The sequence below is a fragment of the Phlebotomus argentipes genome, unplaced genomic scaffold (assembly GCF_947086385.1).
Source record: "Phlebotomus argentipes unplaced genomic scaffold, Phlebotomus argentipes genome assembly contig_2, whole genome shotgun sequence".
In the NCBI taxonomy this organism is placed as follows: Eukaryota; Metazoa; Arthropoda; class Insecta; order Diptera; family Psychodidae; genus Phlebotomus; species Phlebotomus argentipes.
The window spans coordinates 6,070,460-6,092,368 of NW_026776162.1; the positions used below are offsets into that span (position 1 = coordinate 6,070,460).

General features: G+C 41.4%; 1 protein-coding gene across 1 annotated transcript in view; it reads right to left on the reverse strand.

Annotated features, from left to right (window-relative positions):
- LOC132265437 (uncharacterized) overlaps positions 1–21,909 on the reverse strand; it is a 46,015-nt gene that overhangs the window by 1,806 nt on the left and 22,300 nt on the right. The window contains exon 3 of the mRNA XM_059766128.1: positions 6,896–7,058. Within this exon, the coding sequence (XP_059622111.1) occupies positions 6,896–7,058 (163 nt within the window). The remainder of the gene's footprint in view (positions 1–6,895; positions 7,059–21,909) is intronic.

Here is a 21,909-nt window from a genome sequence, read left to right on the forward strand (position 1 = left end):
AGCATTTCCATTGCGAGAGGAAAATGTCGCACACTCAAGAGGATGCAGCGAACAATAGATGGAAGTACAAGGATGACTTCAAATGGAGTGTGTGCTTATCTGTGACAAAGTAGGAAATAACAATCTCATTGATTGCTATCTTCAAAGTGATGCAAATGTACTGGGAAAGTTCCTTCGTGAGCTTCCGGATCATTTTTTTGTTGCTCCATTCCTTCCCGCTTCTTATTATTTTCATCTTCGCGCTCAAGGGAAAAATATGCCCAAAAGAATTTTTCATCGTATAGTGAAAATCTTGCTACTTTCATAATCTACCCGGGGAATTTTTTTCCGCCCTTCTTCATCACCTCGGGGTAAAATAAATAACACAGAATATATGGTGAGGAATCCCGAGTGGAGATGAAAATAAGGGAACTTTTCGAGACAAATAGCAAAAGAATATCTTATAGAATTTCCTCTAAATTGAGTCCTTTGACTTTATTGTTCAAAAGAATTTTTTTTCCGCCCTTTTCGCCTTATCATTCCAACATAAATATTTCTTTCCTCGCTCTATTGCCACAATGGGAAAAATGAGCTCTTCTACGGTCAAGATAGAAGTGCAATTCTTTCAAATTCTTTGATAACGAAATTTCCTCTTGTTCTCAAGTGGACGATGTGAAGAAGTTGATGAAATGTGGAGGGAAAGTTTGCAATTTACACACAAACACACACACACACACACTTTGTGTGGGTGGTTTGAAGATGGAAGAGCTGAGAAGGAGGGAAGAAAAAAGTAGTGAAAGATGGAGAAATAGTTGAAGGAATTGAACTTTGTTCTACACATAATAAAAAGCATCTCTCTTAGTTTATGTGAACTTCCTGGGGAGGCGAGTTTAGGTGTGAAAAAGTACAATTCGCCCAACAATTGTTTCCACCCAGAGTTGAAGATTTTTCCAACAATAAAATATATATACGTATGAGATTCTTCGCATTGCTCCCACGAGAAAAATTGCTCACTCTTGCAATTGCCTAAAGGAGTAGAGTGGAAATTACAACATTTTTCTCTTTTGTCCCTCTCTCCAGAACGTCTCAATGCGATGGTTTTGTGAGCGCCCTCGGAATGCACCACAAGAGTTCTTCTCTGTGGTGGCTTTTCCACGAGGGGGGAAAAAAAAGAAAGTAATATAGAGTGTTGGAAAAAATATGTTAAAAGTTGAGCGGATAATAATTTCCGAATGGTTGAAACAAGAATGAATAAACTTTCCCGCATGCTGAAATTCTTTTTTCCCCCACCCCACATTTTTCCTCTCTTTCACCGTCAGTGTTTGGAAAATATCTTGCATCACTCGCAGTGCATTTCAAACTACACCCCATTGAGACTTTGGGATTATTATCATAATCATTTGTGTGGGAGGCAAAGTTTCAAGCAATGAGTGCAGATGCGAAAGATTTAATAAAGCTGCGGGCGACTTATTTTGTGCTATTTTGTGGGCGATGAAGTGAAGAATCGCATCACAATAGACTTTTCCTTGCTCACCCATTAAGACTCACCGCAAATATATTGCCAAGTGTATTGCAGCTAAGCCAGCTCAAGGGGTAGATAATACAGCCAGAAGTGGTGTACAGCTCATCAGAAGTATTTAAGAAGTGGAAGTGTTGGAAAACTATCAATATTCCTTTCCTACGCGCTTCTTTTTGCTGACGAGCTATCGAGATTCTCATAATTTCTTTCGATTTTCATGCAGAAACTAACGAAATAATCTTTTTTCTAGGTTATGTCACGAATTAAGGACAGATTTAGTGAATAATTCGCATTGTAGCACACAAATTCTGCTAGTTCTTTGCAAAATTAAGCATTTACAAGCAATTAATAGTGTTTTCTTATCCTTTGATGCTTAAAAACACTGCAAATTGTGCTAAGATTGAACATAACCTCAAAAATAGTCATTTCGACTTGGAAAGTGTTCATTTATACAACTTTCTGGACAATTTTGACTGTGGAGATCATTCGTAAATCATAAGAGATGATTTTGTGATCCAGAAAACTTCCTAACGGAGTCTTTGAAGATCTCTTAGTTGCATTTGTGAGGTTATGGTCGAAAAGATGTCTAAAAACAGCGGTTTTAACTCGATTCTTGCAGAAATGTCGAATGAAATTTTAAGAAATTGATTATAATTTGAGAATAAATGTGGAAACTTTGGAAGTATTTGGAAGTGGTGTACAGATTTAAGGCATATTATCTCCCTCTTGAGCCAGCTTGCACTTGAGTCGTTGTGGGGTTGATTTATAAAACCACTCTGATTTGCATTTCCCCACCCGAGAAATACTGCAGCATTTATGTATTTAAATGAATAGCGGAGAAATTAAGGATCGAAAGCTTATTATTAGTGAAAATAGTATGAAGATTTTATGTAGAAACAAAGCTTCCTCGGCAAAAAGGTTTTAAATGGTTTAAATGTGATTATTTCTACAATTTTCAAATTTTAATTTGCATTGTCTGCCATGAATTTCCTCTCTTTCCGAGTGCATTACATTTGCTGTATTACATTTCGTTATAAAGGTGAATTTGCAGAATTTCTCCAGCGCAAGAACAAACTTCAGTGCCTTTGCCGAAGCAAAGTTGTGAGTTGATTGTTAGGAGCACAATGAAAACTCAACTAGAAAATCCTTGTCAGGAATTAAGAGTTGCGCCATTGTTCTAGTTTCGAGAATGTCTTTTTCCACAGTGCCAATGAGAATGGACGCAGTAGTAATTCTAATGCTATTAGATGAGGAGCGTTAAACTCGCGAAACGCCGCATTTCTCATGCCTCTGAGACTCTGCGTGAAGACGGAAGTTGATTTGTGACATGACGAAGAAAGTGCATTTCATTCACTTACACTCCGTGTCCGGGAATTATCCTCTCTCTCCAGAGCCAGAGAGTCTTATGAGTCACTCTTGGCGCTGAGTGGCGCGAAGGGTGAAAAGAGGGTCGTCCGTCGCATGGAGATTTAGAGCTTCCGCAATTGAGTGGGTGAGGGATTAAAAATAAACAGGCATCCACTTTATGGTGCATATCGGAACAAAATGGAGCACCAGCAGCAATAATAAAAGTCCACTTGAATGACAATGCAGCAACAAAATCGCCGCATGCAAAATTGCAAATCCGACAGGCGTGTGAATTGTGTAGATGAAATGAAAAGCAGAAATTTTCGCGCCTCTCGAGGGTTCTCCACCATAGTTTTTGCAATAATGTAAAACACAAATAATGGTCTCTCTGGGAGTAATCCCTTTGCGTGAAGATAACATCGCGCGCGACGTGCAGGACAAGAGTGCTCCTAATTTGTCTGAGATTGTCGATTGCAGTTTTGAAGAAAAGAGGAGAGTCCTCAAGAGGGTGCGGAAGTTGATGTTGTTCTGCCAGACAAAGAATCCACCACCCTGATTGTGGAATAATTCATCCCCCAGGCGCTGTGCAACTATTAGGCAGGTGTCAGTGAGAGAGTGGCAAATTGCAAAGTCAGGTTTGTCTGTCTGCCCACGTCTCTGTTTGGCGAACATGTCCGGCTGCCCAGCTGCTCAGCATAGTTTTGATGTGGTCCCTTTCTGTTCGCCAACTCCGGTCAAAGCCACTGAGTGGTGTTTAGTTATACCCATCGAAAGCTTTGCCATGCAGAAACACTGTATGCACAAGAGACTCTGTGTATTTTGCATCTCTCTGAAGCTCCCAAACTTCCCACCGAACACAGGGTGTCTCCCATATCACCCAAAAGCTCGTCCCATTAAAGGTGGAAGAAAAAATCCCACTTTTCACACTTCATTTCCCGCGCAAGCTAATGAGACTGAGAGGGATAATTCCCTGGATTTGGCTTGATAACTTTCGCCCGTGAGTTTTTCATTTGGGGAGGAGGCAAAAGAGGTGTTCCTGAATTATGCACAAGACACCAGATAATGCGATGACAATGGCAAGTGAAATGACACTTCTTTTGCAGACCTCTCGCAAAAACAGAACGCCTTCACTGAGCTTTCACCGAAGGTTTCATCTTAATATCCAAGGGATTAAATATGAATGCACTGTCAAGTGAGCTTTCTCCTGTTTTCATATCCGCTGCCAAAATGCAATCTTCACGTGAACTTTCACCAAGTTGTGCCACTCTGTTTGCAAAAAGCTCCGACAAGTTTAATACTGGGGGTGAATTAAAGTTGACATGCGATAATTTGTCTGCAGAATGAGCAGTAAAAGTGGGATAATTCTTCGTATAAAGTTCTCTAATACACACTGAATGAGTGCAATATTTGATCATTTGCATGTAATTTGGGGGTTATTGGAAAAGTGGAGCGAAGTAAGCAATAAAAGTGTCTCCTCTGCAGGATTTACATTCGGTCCTTTGCGTGTGTGTGTGCTTTTGTCGCCACGCCAGATAAAAGGCCGATACGATATAGTCTTCCGAAGTGGGGTGAAAAGCCATGGCAATTGAAGCACCCTGCGTGAATTTATTGCGCTAAAACTAAAGCCACATGCGAGGATGAGTCTCTATTGCCGGTATATTGGCAAGTAAATACGTGAATATGGGGGTAAATTCCGGTTTTGAATTTTAATGCACTGGCATAAAGCATTTCCCATGTATTTTTGCATTCCACCTCTGTGACACAGGGAAGACCGAACTTTTGTTTACCAAAATATGCTGCGCCAGAGAGTGGACACCCATGGCCATGGGGCTGGGGCCCCGAAGCTCACTGTCCTGTGGATCAAAGCCCTTTGTTTGATGTGCACACATCCAGTGCAAAATAGACAAACACACGTGCGTTGATCACACCGGAGGCGAGTCTGGACGCAAAAGCACATGAGGCGGTGTAAAATAGTGTTTAAAAGGTGGAGAGTGAGAGGGTTGCATACTTTTGCAGGGCTGCAGGAATGGCGAATGAAGATGTCACACTATTTGTATATTTGTGCATTTGGTGTGGGCAATGAAAACACTTTTCTATGCATGGGTTTGCGACAAAAATCACAGCCGCACATGCATGATGCCTCTGAAAGCTTAAAAGCAATATCACGTAAAAGCTCCGTGTGACTTTAATGTATTCAATTTAAAAACAAGAGGTTTGGAAAACAATACGCTTTTGCAAATCAGTTGCTATTTTTTACACAAGCTCGTCTGATCTCTTTTGCCATATCACAAATGCTTTTATGCTAAAGGAGACCATATATAATACATAATATAGGCGTATTTGTTACTCTCTGAGCTTTAACATTAAAGCCGAAGTGACAAAGAAGTGAGTACAGATGGGAAAAAGTGCGGAGATAATTAAAGATGAAGAATAATTCGAGCAATCTTATGTTTTAGGCTATTTTGCTCTAGAAGTTCACCGAGAGAATATATGCTCAATAAATTATTTGATAGCTTGAGAAGCAAGTTTAGAGGCAACTTTCCATGAGTTTGGGTGAAAATTGAACTTTCAATGGGTCAATTAAGATCCAATAGAAATTTTCCATCCCTCAAAACTGTGAGGCTCTCAAGCATTTTCCTGCTGACGCGGTTTGTGTGATTTCTGAAGAACACACATATAGTTTCTCCCCCCTTTCGCTTGAAGTGTCGAGTTATGGTGGAGGCATAAATTTCTATGGGAGCGATTGATATAATTCATAGCTAAACTTTCGCAGATTGAGTTCTTGTTGACAGGATTCCCCATGGCTGCGGTACACTTGAGCAAACAACTGAAAGCTCCCCGAGAAGTGGCTGTGACTGGTGGTTTTGGAACCCAAAATCGACCATATATTCCGGATGGGTTTGGTGAGAAAGAGCTTTTAGTCCATGATGAGGAAGGGTTCGCCGTGTGGGCTGACGGAGTCAACACACTGGCGGAGCTTAAAATTCAATTCGACAGCTACCATAAGGCAAATATTTGCACAAAAACGACCTTACCCAATTTATTGGTTGACTCCCATCCACCAAAAACCCACTTTCAATGTCTCGAACAGTCACCAATAATATTCACTGGAGAGACACACACAGAGTGTGTGTTTGTGTGTTGGAGGAGAAATATTTTATCGACCAAATGGAACACAAAATAACGATAAAACCCACACATTATATTGGAGGGACATTATGAAGGATCCCACAATGTAGTTCTTTCTTGGGCTTCTCACTTCCCACTCGGACAATTCCTTCTCCCTTTCCCACTTCCACTTCTGATTCAGCACGGACTTGGGAGGGCATCTCATTTTGTAGGGATAGAATTTCTATACGGTAATCCTATTTAATACAATATCCTTCAATATTATATTGAAATACGATATTCTATCCGGTCCCGAGCACTAGAGGATGCAGCCGATGCCATGGGCACACAGGATATGACAAGCGAGTGAGGGAGAGAATACCTGACAGTCTGGAGAAGGAAAGGAGTGAATATAATATAGATCATGGCATTTAAATGTACAATTCACTAATTGATGATTGCTGAAAAGGGGTGTTTTTTTCTTCTTCTGGTGGCACAGTAAAGGGGATCCTTTTCAATTGGCGCGCACAGGCCTTAATTCAGCTCAGGCACTCTCATCTCGGATTACTCGGGAATTCTCGCGTGTCTTTTTCCCATTTCCCATCAACGAAAAAGCCTTCCTTGTCGCGTCGTTTCATTAACAAAAGGCGACGACGTCTGAATCAGCACACAATGCAAAGTGATTGTGTCTGGTGTGACATGTTGTGACAGTTTTCACTGGAAATATTTTGACAGGCCTCTCAACTCCTCCTGAATGGCGAAGAAAAAGAAGGAGGAAAGAAATCTGCGAATGGGAATTCAAATGAACCGGATGCTGTGTGTGTAAATTGAATCCGCAGCCACGCAACAATTGTGGGTGAGTCCTCTTCAAGCCCACAAGAGTCCTCAGAGCGCCTAATGGATTCCCCCTCTCGCGAAGGGGAGGAAAGGAAGTGCGCTTACCTCCATGTTGTGCTGGTGCCGCATGACAAGCGGTCGGCTGCCAAGATGTGCATCGGGATCCTCGTATGTGACTGAGTGGCCACCGGAAACCGCTGCGGCGTCTAAATGTCCTCCGCGCGTCGGCGTCTTGCACGGCAAGAAGTTCTGCACTTTCCGCTTGTGTCTGCAAAGATGCACAGAGATAGGGAAATTAGATTTATGCGACGGGGAATTCAGCTGATACACTGAGAGAAAAAGGCATCAGTCATACACACATCAAATGTCTCGCAATAGTCTTTGAGTCGCGCGCGCGTGACAAATCCAATTACCAACTTTTAATGTGATTTGTGAGCTGGAGAACTGTTGTTCCGCTGACATAAGGCGGAAATTAATGAAATACGCTGTAATGTCGTTGCAGAAAATGCCTTCATAAGAAGCATAAGCACAAGTGAAGGGAAAAAAAACATTGAAAGCACCTCTTTGAGCATTAAATGTCGTTTGATGGAAACTCTACAAAGGCATAAAAAGGCTCTTCATGTGTGTGTATTTTTTCCCTCTCACGTGGAGATAATTCCACGTAAATGTCCAATCTTTAAATACAAATTTAAAGAAGTGAGTTTGTGCAACTTTTCTCGAGTGTACAATATTTCTTTCAATGTTGAGATATTGCACAAAAATGGTTCCGTTCACTCGAACATGAATAAAACTTCCTCAAAAGCATCTCCACTCTCTCGAGGGAGTGTGAGTGTGGTGACAAAAGTCTAAACAGTGGAAGAGAGTCCTGAAAATTTGCTTGTGAAGATGATATCAATGCTTAGCCATGCAGATATTCCATCCCGTCTTTTCTCCTCTCATATTGTTGGCTGTCTCTCGTTTCAGGGAATTCTCCTCGTCATTCTTTCTTCCCCGCGCCGTACAACACAAGGTTGAAGAATTCCAAGATTATTCACATTCCCTGCCAATAGAGAAAATCTCTAAACTTCATAACATATGATATCGTTCTTGATGCTCTCCGCTTTTCTGCCTCTGGAACCAGTGGCTCGTGGAAACCATGTAAGAAGGAGAGAGAGTGGAGAGTTGGGGTTTGCTTCCTTCTTAGCGATCCATGAATGATACTTTATACCCACAAGACGCAATTCTTCTTCCCTTCTCGTCTACATAAAATACCATCCTTCGGCTTCTTTGGCGTGTGTGTGTGTGGAAAAAGAAATATATTGAATATCCTTAAACGAATTTAAGGAAATTTTCTCGAGCGCACTTCACAAGCGAGCTTTGCTGTATGAATTTTCATATATGTGAAATGATGACAAATGGATATTGATATCCGAATGCTTTCGCGCGCATCGAAAGTGAATTAGAATGGAAAAAATTCCGGTAAAATAATCAACTTGTCGAGGATTGCTTCCCTCCACCGGAAATTCTGGGAGAATTCTCAGGAGATTTTCCGCTTCCAATGTTCACAACTTGTTTGATTTTCTACATTTTTCACACGTTGAAATTTTGCACTCCATGTTCTCTCTCGCCACTAAATAATTCAACAGTGGAAGGAAATATTCATTTTTACGTGGGAAATTCATCCTTCACAACTGAACAGAGAGAATTCCAGATAAAATTCACAGCATTTTTTTTGCTACACAGAGAATTGAGCGAGAATCTGCAACATAATTCTCAGCGAGAATCCACCGATATTTCTCAGAACGGAGATTTTCGTGTTCACCGTGATGGATAACTCAATAAACGTGATTGAGTTATATGCTCAAATCACTTCTTATTTGCACGCAATTTTTCTCGCACTGCCATTAAATCTGGGACTTAATATTACTGTCCAAATTCCAGTGATTCAATGAAAAGTCAGAGTGCAAAATTTGGATGCTTTTGCTGGTGTAATTTATCTGCATGATCAGTGCTGATCTCGCAATAATGGAGGGCGAAATGAGAAAAAGAGTCCAATAATTTGAATTTACTGTTTAATTTCTGTTCTCCACTATTTCCACCCTCACCCCTCTGTATCCAACCCCCCAATTCACCCTCACCGTCGACCAGGGATTTCGGGCGGATTTCCCCAAACTCTTCCGCAAAAAGCCATTTCCGCTGTGACCATAAAAAAGTCCCATTGTGGATGCGAAATGTGCTTTCGGATATTATGTGGAATTCAAAAGCAATACAAGCGCGCGTTGCTCCCAAAAAGCGGGGGTGAAATTAATCTGGAAAGTCGAGGTGTTGCCATTTTCTATACACACATTGTTCTTGTATTATTTAACCAAACATTTGGGGCAGCGACTGTGTGTGTGGCTCTCTGGGCCCTGGGAGAATGATGATGAACGAACATGTTTCAACAAGGGGGAGAAAATACAGTCAGATGAGGTGTACAGCTCAGTTGAAGTACTTGGAAGTGCTTGAATATCATCAATTTGATGCATTCAAAAGTCATTTTTACAAGAAATTAACGCAATATTTGGGGAAAAGTTCTGTTCTTTGCATTTTTCTAGGTTTTGTTGTGAATTTAAGACAAACTTTACCACTAAATAACCTTAAAAATCATCAATTTTCGCGCCTAAGCTGGTAAAATTTGCATTCACTGGCGCAATAATAATGAAATCTGTTAAAGATCACAAGCTTTCAATTTAAAACTGTGTTAATTAATGCTAAGATTGATCATAACCTCTAAAATACCGATTCAACATACGAAATTTGATTGATTTTCTACTCTAAAATAGCAAATTTACACTAAATATTGATTTATAACAGATTAATATTCGCTAAATTTGTCTTTTAAAGACCCCTGTTAAGTTTCTTTCACGGATTCTTTTTAGATTACCTAAGATAATTTCTAGGTTATTGTTCAAAGTACACCCAAAAAAAGCGATTGAAAATTAAATCTCATCAAAAAATTCGTTGGAAACTTCAAATCCGTCTAAATTCCTGTTTCTCTGCAAGTTTTAGGATAATAAAAGTAAAAAATCACGTCCTTTCTGAGACAAAGAGTCCTAAATGTGAGGTTATGATACTTTAGACGATTGGAAAAATCTCTGAAGTTCCGAAAGAGTTGGTGAAAATAAGGAAAATAAGTGATGTACAGATTAAAGGCATATTATCCTCCCCTTGTGTTTCAATGAGAGCCCCAAACACACGGCTTTGACCCCAATTGTCCTGTCCCATCGATGGCGACCCTTCTGATTGCGCTCTGCGTGGCAATCTGTGTCACTGGAATAACACAGGCCGAAGTACAGTGCGTGGTTTATTTTAGACCGACCGCAGCCTCAACTAAAAACCAAATGTGAGGTCATGAACACTGTGTCAACGTCAGTGTTGGGGAAATTTCAAATTTTCTTCCATGTCGCCCAGCCGCTTTTTTCCTCCTCTTTCCACGTTGTATTATTTATTTGGGAATGTTTTGCTGCTCCAATGCATATTAGTCATTTCGAAGCCTTTTTCTCTTGTTTTCTCCACTGCATGGGAACTTTTTCCACTGCAAAATTCTGCGCCAATTAACACAATACACAAATGCACAAACTATGCACATAACTAAGTCGATTTGCATCATTTATCTGGTGGAAATTTGCAAGGGTAGAAAAAGTCCTCTCTAATCTCACTCTCAAGTGTGCAGAAAATGGTAAAACATCATGTTATGAAGTAGAGAAAAACATATTTCGATATATTCTTTTCAAGCTTCAACATTTCAATGAAGAGGAGAAATATTAATTTCCCAACAAATTGCTCTGGCTTCCCAGAAAGAAAAGTCTATTTCGATGCTTTCTCCAATGTGCTTCAACACACAAGATCAATTCCAGGAAGTTTCATTTTGGAGTCGATATTTTTTCGGCTGCTCAATAGAGAAAACCACCCACATTTCCATCGAGAGTTTGGAAAATGGGGTGAGTTTTAGTGCAGCGGGCGCTGTGTAAAAAGAAAAAAAAAGAATTTCGACAGTTGGCAAGAGCGCAATAGAAAAGCGCGAAAAGCTTCGGCGGTGTGGAATTTTTGCGCGACTGATGGATGGCTTTAATTAGTGTTTTGCCGGTCGGAAGAAAGAATGGGTGTGTATCAGCAACTGCAGTTGGGAATTCCTCCTTAAAACCAATAAATTGAGATAATTTATCTGTGCGGTAATAAAATTATTTTCTCCTCCGGAAGACATCGAGACTATTTTTCACCACCTCCTGGAGGTGTGCTGGCGATGATGGTGGGTTTATCAGGTTAAACTTTCATTGCACTGTGGGTGGTTTTCTTGTTTTTCATCCCGCGATGGCTCTACATATGCCACATAGTGCTTGTGTGTGGTGTGATGAATGAGGGGTTGGCGGAGAGGGTGAAAAAAAGGTGTTCAAAAGTTTTCCCAACGCTTTTTCCAAGCTCTCTCGCTCTCTCTCTCTCGAAATCCCCGATGGTTTTTGGTGGAGCATCCATAGACATGTGTGTGTGTGTATTTTTCCGGCAGTGCGGAGAAAACAAATAAGAAAATGACGAAAGAAATTACTCCAAGTCCGCTGGTGCGGGAGGATTTGTTGGGTAAGTTTCTGCACATTATTGAGTTTTGCCCGGTGAAACGGAGAGAAAAAAATCTCCACGAAGAGCACAAATTGGCGCGGAAATTCAATCTTCCCTTCGGGTAAGAAATCCACTTGTTTGTTTCACATACGATCTTCTCCAGGTATGCTCTCTCGTCGCTTCTTATCCCCTAAGCATTCTCCACACCATCGCCAGGCATTTCATGATCGCACGGAGACAAATTTATTGTTCAGCCATCTCTCTCGAGAGCACATTCGTCGCGGAGACAGCCACGTTTTTTGGGGTGAATTATCAGTAAATCATATTTCCACTCTATGGAGTCTCTCAATCATCTTCCAGTGACTCGCAGGCTCCGGAGCCTGGTCAAATACGCTTCTTCTCTCTCTCCCGCGCATCATCTTCCCATCAGTGACTGTACAGAAAATCCAGCGACACACTGATGCTGCGTGGTGGTAAAAAAGGTGAACAAATAAAATGTTAATTGACATGAAAGGGCCACACCTATCGCGGTGCTCACAGTCAAATACATCACCACAAGACACTGTACAAAGTGGAATTGTGTACACAATTTAAGTGTTGTTCTCTCCAATCTCTGAGGGCTTTTTTTATATATATATATTGATCGGCAAACATTTATATACACAGTTTGCGTGAATAAAGTTCTCTTTTCCCTCACATGTGGCGGCAGAAAAAAAAGTATCCATCCGAACTCTCTCGATGCAATGATCAGATTACTCATCGAGACCATTTAATTACGTGTGGCGGTGGGTGTAGGAAATTTGTCTTATCGCATCAATTAAAACTGTAATAGGAGATTTGATATTCAATTAAAGTGTTTCTTAGATGCCAGATAAGGTGAACATGGAAGTGATTTTGAGTTGGGAGAAGAAGAAGGTGGAAAAAAAGAACACCTTAACTCGCTGACAAGAGTAAGAAGTCTATAAAAGAACTCGTTAACTCAACAGACTGACAATCTCTGGGGTATTCCAGGAAGGATATTCCTGTACTTGGGCGATTATTCCACTAAAGAAGTTGCTTTTCCGTGTCCAGTAAAAAGTCATTCAATGGGGGAAAGGGTTGATATTTCAATGGTTTCCCATTTGAAAGGGAATTACACTCATCAATTGGCGATGATAATCACCCCTAATAGTCACACTAATCCTCTATTCACAGACTAAAAATCAAATATTAAGCCACGACAGATTTCCTGCGTGATTTCGAGCAGATTGAGGGGTTTGTCATTCCAGGAAATCGGTTAAAATTCAATGGAATTTCTTGTATAATTCCAGCGAAATAACTCTCAAATTGACACAGAGAGTAAATTGTTTGGTAAATAATGAAATGATCTCAATGGTAAACATACTGAAACATTCATAATTGGAATGAGTGGCCTCTCAGGCAATCTCAGCCATGTGTGGAGCTTATCTGGCGAGAGACGACTGCGGTGACGACAACCCTTTCCCCTGCACGAGACTCTGGGTGGCGGTAAATCCAATTGCCATCATCATATTTCTACGGTCTTATTCCTCCTCCTTCGTCAGGGATTTGTCACGATGTCTGGCGCTGGTGGCCTGGCTGGGGAGTTTTGAATGGGATGTATAAACCAATATTTTGTCCCGAGAGCGCACACCCCTCGTCGCTCGTGGAGTTTAATTTTCTAAGCCTTCCTCGCCGCCCGAGATCAGGCATTGTGGTCATCGCTCAGCCGGAATGTAATCCATTTTTATCATTTCAACCAGATCGGACAACATCTTTCAGCGAGGGGCTTATCTCCTCTCTTTAATCCCTTTAGTACACTGTTGAATGTTATTTTTACCATTAAGGGCGAGAGGCGCTCCTCGCCCGGTGCGAGACCAGAGGCAATACGGTCGAATGGACCATTGAACGCCAAGAGTGATGAGATAATTCTGACCATAGACGCACTAGAGCACTCCGGCGCGGGCTGTTTTTTCTCTCTCGTCCCGACCACAAGGAGAGGGTCAACACATGGGGAATCCAACGCTCAAAAGTGAGGGTGGTCGGAGGCAATTTATGTCCATTTTATCTGGGTTCGTTTCTTTTTTTTTTTGTCCTCGTGCAAATCCAACATTGAATTACCCTCTGAAGTGGAGTGGGTGATATTTTGGTCAAATTACAATATTTCCGAATCGACCCTCTGCCGACTTTTTGCCCAAACCATAAATCTGGAGGGAGATTGTCCGGACTACATTCCCCAAAATACACGATCATATAATGTTTCTGGTGGATTTGCGTTATTGTCATTGTCCTGCCATTTTCTTACATTATTATCGTCCCATACACAATCTTCTCGCCATTTATTATCAAAGAGCACACAAACCCTTTTTCACGCAGCAACGCGTCACCCTCACAAATTTGTGGGCGAAAAAGATTCGCATGCAGAGAGAAAGTCAAACGCTCAAAAAGGTATTTTATTCACACCCTTAATTTGGAAAATATCACAACAGAGGATCAGGCTGAAACCCTAATAAAATCTGGATGTTATTCATAATGTCCACTAAGGAGAGTCTGGATGGAAATTGCTTAGAATTTACCGAAGAATTCAATAAAAATTCACAAGTCAGAGAAGAATTAAGCACTTATTTGGCTCAAGACGAAGAAGATGCCATGAAATCCTTAGAGCGATTACAGACTTGCTGATCACCCACGAATTGACAGGAACTAGGATCAATCCTCCGTGGGTGAGCTTGGACTGTATAAAGGTTGGATCAGAGATAAGTCGTGGCTGAACTGGCGCTGAAAACACTCAGGAGTTATTCTTCTTTGTCGACACTAGCGCCATTTTTGCTTCGAGTTCCACTCTCAGCTGTTAATTGATTTGTTTATTTTATCAAAAGGCGTAGAATTTTACGATAAAACAGCGAAAATTGAAGATTCGCGAAAGGATGTAATAATTTTGAGATTTCAAGAAATAATTCCCAAGAGATCCGCCATTTTATGTGTTTTGAGCTGTGAAATGTTTCGGTGCAGCTTCGGCTGAGGGCGCTGCCATCGGGAACGCAATAAGTATCGGTTGAACCTTCGATGTATCGAGAGATCAGTCGGGTTTCATTGCTCAACTAGCTGTCAGGCTCTCGCTTATTCTCTCATGGATCACCCACAAGTCTGTAATCACTCTTAGAGTTGCACAAGATCGATTTGATAATGAAGATAAACTTTGTACATCTCACAAAGTGTCCTTAAGTAAGAATTGCTCAATTCAGAATGGACAGAAGAGGTATTTTCTTGTCACTCTCTGTCAAAATTCAAATTGACATTTGCATACCAACTCATTGCAATCCGACAAGTTGTAAACTTTATCCAGTAACAGTGCAAGAAATTCAAATTTAATTCCATCAAGAACTCAAGAAGGAAACTTTCCCGAAAAGCGTCATTCTCCCAACAATATATAAATGCCTCATATCCCTATGATGGTGTGAAGGGCTCTATATTGGCAGGGATGTGAGAAATGCTGGTGTTCAGGAGGTGAGAAGACGAAGTCTTCAAGAAGAGAGTATTATGGCACCCATTTCGAATGCGACGACGATAAACAAACGAGACATGATTACTTAATTAAATGCCATTTCCACGAGTTTCCCCGACTCGATTCGATTGCAGTGACAATTCCAATTTCGACGAAAACCCACCCCCTGCAGAATCACACCCCATCCAGTGAAAACTCTGGTCTGTGTGCGGATTCCAATCTCGCACATGTAAATTAATGGCGTCTGAAAAGTTTTCTCTCTCTCTGGTGTTCTTGATGTTATTCTGAATTAATAATCACACTCCTGTGATTGGATCCGTGCGGTTGTAATTTTCACATTCCCGTAGCAAAATGGTCAGTCGACATTTTGTCACATTGTCATTTGGTGCAATTGTGGGCGGTTTGGCATGAGTAACTTGTATATATTTTGTTCAATTTCGCGTAAATTACAACATGCCTCGCAACTGGAGTGGAAAATTATGTAAAATCTCAACGCTCTGCATTCAAACCCCAAAGCTGGCAATTATCGTGAAATGTTCGGCAATTTTGTATTTTGTGGGTGAAAAAGAAGGGGCGAGCAAAAAAAGCTGGTGAAAATGGATATTTTCAATAATTTGATTACATCATAATTGGTGGCAGAAGTTCAGGTTGAAATAGGAGTTAATTTGAAATGTATTTGACGAGCGCATTAATTATGATGAATTGGTAAAGTTTATTTTTAGTTCATTAAATACTACTTTTTTTGTTGTTTCGCAAATTCAAGTAAAATTTACTTCAAATTCCAACTATTTGTTCATGCTATATTTCACTTTGGCAAAATGTGGAGTGACAATTTATTTTAATTAAAAGTTGAAAGGAAAAAGTTCGTCATTTGAGTGATTTGCTGAAAGCTTCTGACTTTCCGGACAATCGAATTTAATGGCATTTTTGTCTGCACAACTTTTGCGTCCAGAATTTCACCGAAAAAAAAAATTAATTTAGCTGATCACATTCAAGTTTGATGCAAGGTTTGATAAATAAATCATATAATATGGCCTGATTTAATCTGTGCATCTCCAAAGAGATATAATTGCACATATGATTCCACATATTAAATCCACCCACATAATTATTTAAATGAAGATTTATTCTCCACAAGTCACCGCTAATTGATTTTCTGTCTCATTACGGAGTCCGTTTTTGTCTCGTCCACAATTAATTTGGGGAAGGATGAATGTGTGGCGACGAAGGGGAGTTTTCAGCCCCATGCGAAGCACTTCTCCCGAGAGCTTTTCGTCACTTAACCAACAATGAACAATAAGACACGCATTTTCATTCATGAATATTCTCATCCACTCTTTTGTATATTTAATGCGAAAAGTGATGGATCAGGCTTGGATGAGTGTTTGGGCTGTAAGAGGGTTTTACGCACGTCATCCCCTGACTGAGTGGTGGACTCTGTCTGGCTGGCAATTCACGCCACAACAGAAGGCGTCAATTAAGGCGCAAATTGTATTCCATATCAATTAATATTTTAAACCCATTTGACCATGCGTTGCAGTCAAATTCATGCTTCTGTGCTGGATTGTGTAATAATTCTAATAATTCCAATGGTCTTCTTGACAAGCACCGAAAATGTTTGTAATTCCTATTAACGCTTGTTACACTGAGAAACGCTTTGCTGGTTGTTCTTTTCTCAGAGCACTTTCTGTGCGGTTTTCCCAAAGAGGAAGAGAAAGAGATTTATTGTTTTATCCCATGCGAAATCGCCTTACAATTTATACTACACTCTCGAAGCGGGATTATGACGAGGTGAGGAATGGGGAGAGAGAGAGGCTGTTTGAGGGTGAGAATATTTTAAGGGGGTGTGCGAGATCTTGAGAGCGGAAAGAGGGAGAGAAGTTGAGGATTATTGATGTGGGTTTGAGTGTGATGCAGAAGCGGACGAAGAACTCGCATTTTGCATTAAACTGTCAGAAATGATTTTTCCACTTCACCAATCAACTACAACATATTCTCACCACCGGAAAATGGTACCATAATCGAATTTAAGCGAGAGACATTGCAATTCACCAATTGTTCGATTTCCATTCTGCAAAATCAGAAATGTAGCTACAAGGATCTTTTATCCACTCCACTTCGTCTCGGTTTCTGTTCCGATGGTGATGGGAAATGTGTGTGTGTGTGTGTGTGTGTGTGGGGGATGAGACGCCGGGGGTGAGTGAATTTTCTCAATATTGCATCACTCGATGTGCGCGAGAGGGATGTTTATTGATGGAAAAGCTTTCTCGCCCAGAATTCATCGCGATATTGTGTGCGACATTTATTTCGGAAAGCCGCGCGCTGTTGGCGTACTGCGTTTGCCAGGGTTTTCACAAGGCATTTAGGGGTGAGTTTTGATGAATGGTACTGCCCTCGATGTTGACGAATGACACTCAAGTGGCAGCCGCGGGGCGGAATGGAATGCAAAATCCCTGCAACTTCCATCCATTTGCCGTGCATACGCTCGCGTGTGTGGAAGTTGTGTGAGTGATTTCACTGTCGAACGCAGGTCCGATATAGTATTTTCCTATTTAATATGGACTAATCCTGCGAATGGAGGACATGATGATACACAGTAATATGTATTCATACGGTCGCCTCTTGTGAATCGCTCTTGGGGTGCTATTTTGTAAAACACTTTGCGCGCGCTCTCTGTGCTGTGCGAGTGCATTTGACGGATAATGCTAAAGTGTATTTGGGGTGCTTGTTGGCAAAATCCTCGTCCGGATAGTGCGGCCAAATTGAATTAGATGGGGAATCATGGAAAACAGCGGCGACAAATACTATATGGCCGAGAGACTTTTCCAACATGAGAACCTCTTCCATGTCTTCATATACATTTCGCGCAACATTGCAGTCACGTCGCCTTTTGTATGGAAATATTTTTGCGCAATGGATTTTCGCCTTCCTTTATCACTTTCCTTATATTTCCGTGTCACATCCGCTCCTCTTGTCTGTTTACGATCGTGTCTTCACTCCCAAATCAACAGCACATCTCACACCCATACATGACAATTTGCTCATGCTCACCATTGATTTCACCCACACCACCCATTCCACTCAATAACTGACACTTTACACTTTTTTTCCCCGCCTCGCCCATCGTCTTAGAGAAGGTGCTGAGATATGCCAGCCCAGATGGGGATGAGAGGATACTGATTTTTGCACCATGTCGCAAGAGAATTTATGGCAAAGACTAACATGTGTGTTTGGGAGTGCGAACAGTGCTGTGACTAAATACCCAATCGAGAGGAAAAAGAGCGAATTAAATCCAGCATTCTAAAGCCCTGCTCGAAAAGAAGGAGTTTCCCAATCGCAGAAATATTTCTTTGCCTCACGAAGAAGGATTCAAGATTTTTTCCTTGCAGTGTCTGTGGCAATATTTACCCTTGCTTTTTCCCGTAGATATATTTTACAGGCAGTGACAATAAATGATAAATTGCCTTATAATTGATTTACCCCCAATTGATATCCTCTCCCTCTCCACAAGGGGATGAAAAGAAATAAGAAGAGGAGAGAGAGAAGAGACAAAGAAAAGCGCTGGAATCTCACGTAAAGAGCACACGCGGTGACATTTCGGAAATATCGTGTGGATGATAAATGCATTAAAGTTTATTAAATTTCTCGAAAAAATCTATAAATCAAGCCTGGAAGTTGCGCAATTTGCGATGATGCGGTCTGTGATATCTCTCTGTCGCTGTTTGGTGCCCAGAACGACGCCAATTATTTTGTAAAGTGCGAATATTGCCTTCAAAGTAACTTTTTCTAGTGCCAAAATCCTAATGAGTCGGAAAGGCAGTTTGGAATGCAGCAAAAATATTGCATTGCGTGCTATGGCAGTGGATGTTGGATGTGTGCCAGGGCGCTTTTTGACTTCCAGAGAGCAGAGCAGAGCGAGAGGACCCACTTAGACAGTTGGATGGGTATTTTTGAGTCCACCTCGAACCCTCCGTGGCTCACATCATGTGCACGGGCAATTTTGCATGTTAGATGAGATGGAGACGCGAAATGATTCACAGAGACCCTCTTTTTTCTGCGTCTCCCCAGCGTCTTGAGTGCTTGTTTTTACGACGAACACTATGGGCTGATGGCAGTGCAGAAAAAAGCCCCCCAGTCGCCCATTCCTCACTCGCATCATACTTTACACACGTTGAGCCAGATGATGGTGAAAAGCCGGAAAGAGTGTGGCCAAAAATGACGAAAAGATGGTGCATGGCTGTTATGTTGGCGTACATCAGGCGTCAGCACATTATGTCAGTTTTCATTTGCTGCCGACGCTTTTTCATCCCAAGCCGCTCTAATGCCGCCCCCACTCAGGAGATACAATCCACCCTTCAGCACACACATGCCCCCACATCATCTGTGTGTATCACTTCCTCCCCAGCCGCCGCCCCGCGCGCCCCTCCGCCACAGTCGCAGCCACCAAACTTCGCCAAACAAAGCCACACACCCGCTCGTGCACTCACGGTGAGTGCCACAAGACAAAACAGACACAGAAGTCAAGATTGAGAGCATCGACTGTCTGTGCTGTGACGGGGAAGTCCCTGAGAACTCCTTCTCGCCCACTCGCTTCGGCCCCGCATTTGAGCGATGAGACTCCGGGATGACTTTTGCGGTGGCAGAGGGGCCAAAAGCCATTATCTGCTATAAATCATTCACCATTAGGTCGCGATTGATGCTCTGCGTTGGCAAAATTCACCCCCATTTTGGTGGCAAAAGCTCCTTCAGCTGCACCTTTCATCCCCATTGCCGTCAGCGACGAAACTTATGGCGCTATTCAGCCACTGAACTCATGAGATTTTGATACACGTTCTCCGTGGTGTCGGATTGATATATACTTGCCAAGCTATAAAATTCCATTTTTATTGCCTCAAATATTTCCGCCAATTTGATTTTAATAGCACATCAAGTTAAATCAAATATTCCAGGGTAGTTTAGCGTCCAGTTGAGCGATATGAGGGATGATTTTGTGAAGAGAGAAACTCGCGAAATTGACATAATATTCCGTGAAAAATCGATCTAAAAACTATGAATTTACAGCGACAGAACAAGAAAGTTGAGGTTTCAAGAGAATGGAAAGTATGTCTTGAGACATCTTCAAGGAGAGTTGGAACTGACGAACTGCGAAGATCTCCTCGATTCCTTCACTAAATCCTTGGGAGTATGTAAAACTTGTACGAGTGTTTCATGTCATATTTCCAAGTTGATTGTATTTGCCTGTTCATATAACTTGTGAATTTTGAATATCTTTGCATAATACACGGTAAAACCTATGCGCGACTCTGTCTGGGCGAGCGGCAATACAATGTCAGCATAGGGAAAAGTTCGGCGTGCGGAGAGTAAAAATCCCATTTCTTAAAGTTTTCAATACTGGGGAGCGGAAAGCGTATATATATGTCAATTTTTACTTGTATTCCCACAACACCCTCTTCGCAGTGGACTCCTTTCATTGGGCGCACCATTCTGTGCATCAAACACAACTCCTGGATCACTCTTACTCATGCTGGGATTTCTGAATTCACTCCTGTTCACATCGGGAAAAAGACTCCTTCCGCCCTTCATACGCGCGGCGTGTAGAGAGAGAGAGAGAAAATCCACGACACTCCCGAGATCATGAGAAGCCTGAAGAAGCACTGGGCGGGGGGATGGGGTGCGTTTTGAGGGTGAATAGAGAAAATTTCCTGCTGGCGGCTTCGAATAAGACTGGCGGATGACGCTGTGTAGGATCGATGACTGGCAGAATTTCCTTTATTACACATATTCAATTTATGTATGCTTAGAAATCAAAATCTCTTGAAAGCTTGTGACTTCGTTTCCATGAGTAATATTCATGTCGTGCTGTGGTTTGGTGTATGCGAGCAAGTCGGAGAGCTTTCACTGCAGATTCGTGTGTGTTGACTTCTTGCTCAGCCCCCAGAGCGAAACTTTTGATCAATACAAGCCCCCTAATGCCTTTCTTTCATCATTTCGCCTCGCTGGGTGCAAATACAGATTGCTCACGCGGTGTGAGTCGTTCTGTGATGATCCTGGGTGTCATCCGAGGGTGTTGACAAGCTGCCAAGGCGAGTCAGGGATGTGTCTCTTGCCGCCAACCCTCGGACGGCATGTGATGGAAATTGGCCAACTTTTGCGGTAACTCAATTACACTTGGAGCACAGTTTGATTCAGTCATCTCCAGGTGTAATAATCTTCTATGCGATTGCCTCCGGCCATATATCTCCACTTTGATAACACGTCAACTGGATATGGGAGTGTGCATGAGGAATTGTGTTGACTCCAGATGAATAAATCCATCACATGCCTCGCAACCATGTCTCTCCCGGCGAGGTGAAGAGACTCTTTAAGATGCACGTGAGTTGTGTGTGTGTGTCTCGAGTTGAATTTCAAAAGTCTCCTCGTGCACATGAAGCATGAACATTCGCAATTTATGACGGAAAAACTCCATTTTCCAATATATTTTATTACATATGTGGAATTTCACATAAGTTAATACACCGTCCGAGTGCATGAAGATGGCAATTGTGCGAAATTGACACAAAGACAGACCATAAGTTTCAATTACTTGTGGCAAAAAATACTGCAGTTGCAGTGAGTTTTATTCCAGCATAATTCACTTTTCGACAATTTATCTCGTTCTCTCTGACAAACAGTATTTTTTTCCAATTTAATTAGCAATCGACGTGTTTAATATCATTTATTTAAAAAGCTCACACGTAGTGTAATTAAATTACGTAACATGGAGAGTTGCTGAAAATATTTTAAATTCATTTTGAGGAAAATTATCACATTATGATATTTATTTAATATTCTCTGTATCCTTTTATATCGACGGGTGCCTCGAAAGCTATTAAGAGCGAGTTCAAAATGTAACATTAAAAGCTGCGAAATTTACTTCAAAACCCTCAAAATGCCTTCAAATCGTCGGTTAAAGTGCAAATATTGCTCTGTATTCTCTATATTGTAAATATTTTAGTTGATTTTATCAGTATTTATTGAAATTTTTGACTAAAATATGGCAAAATTA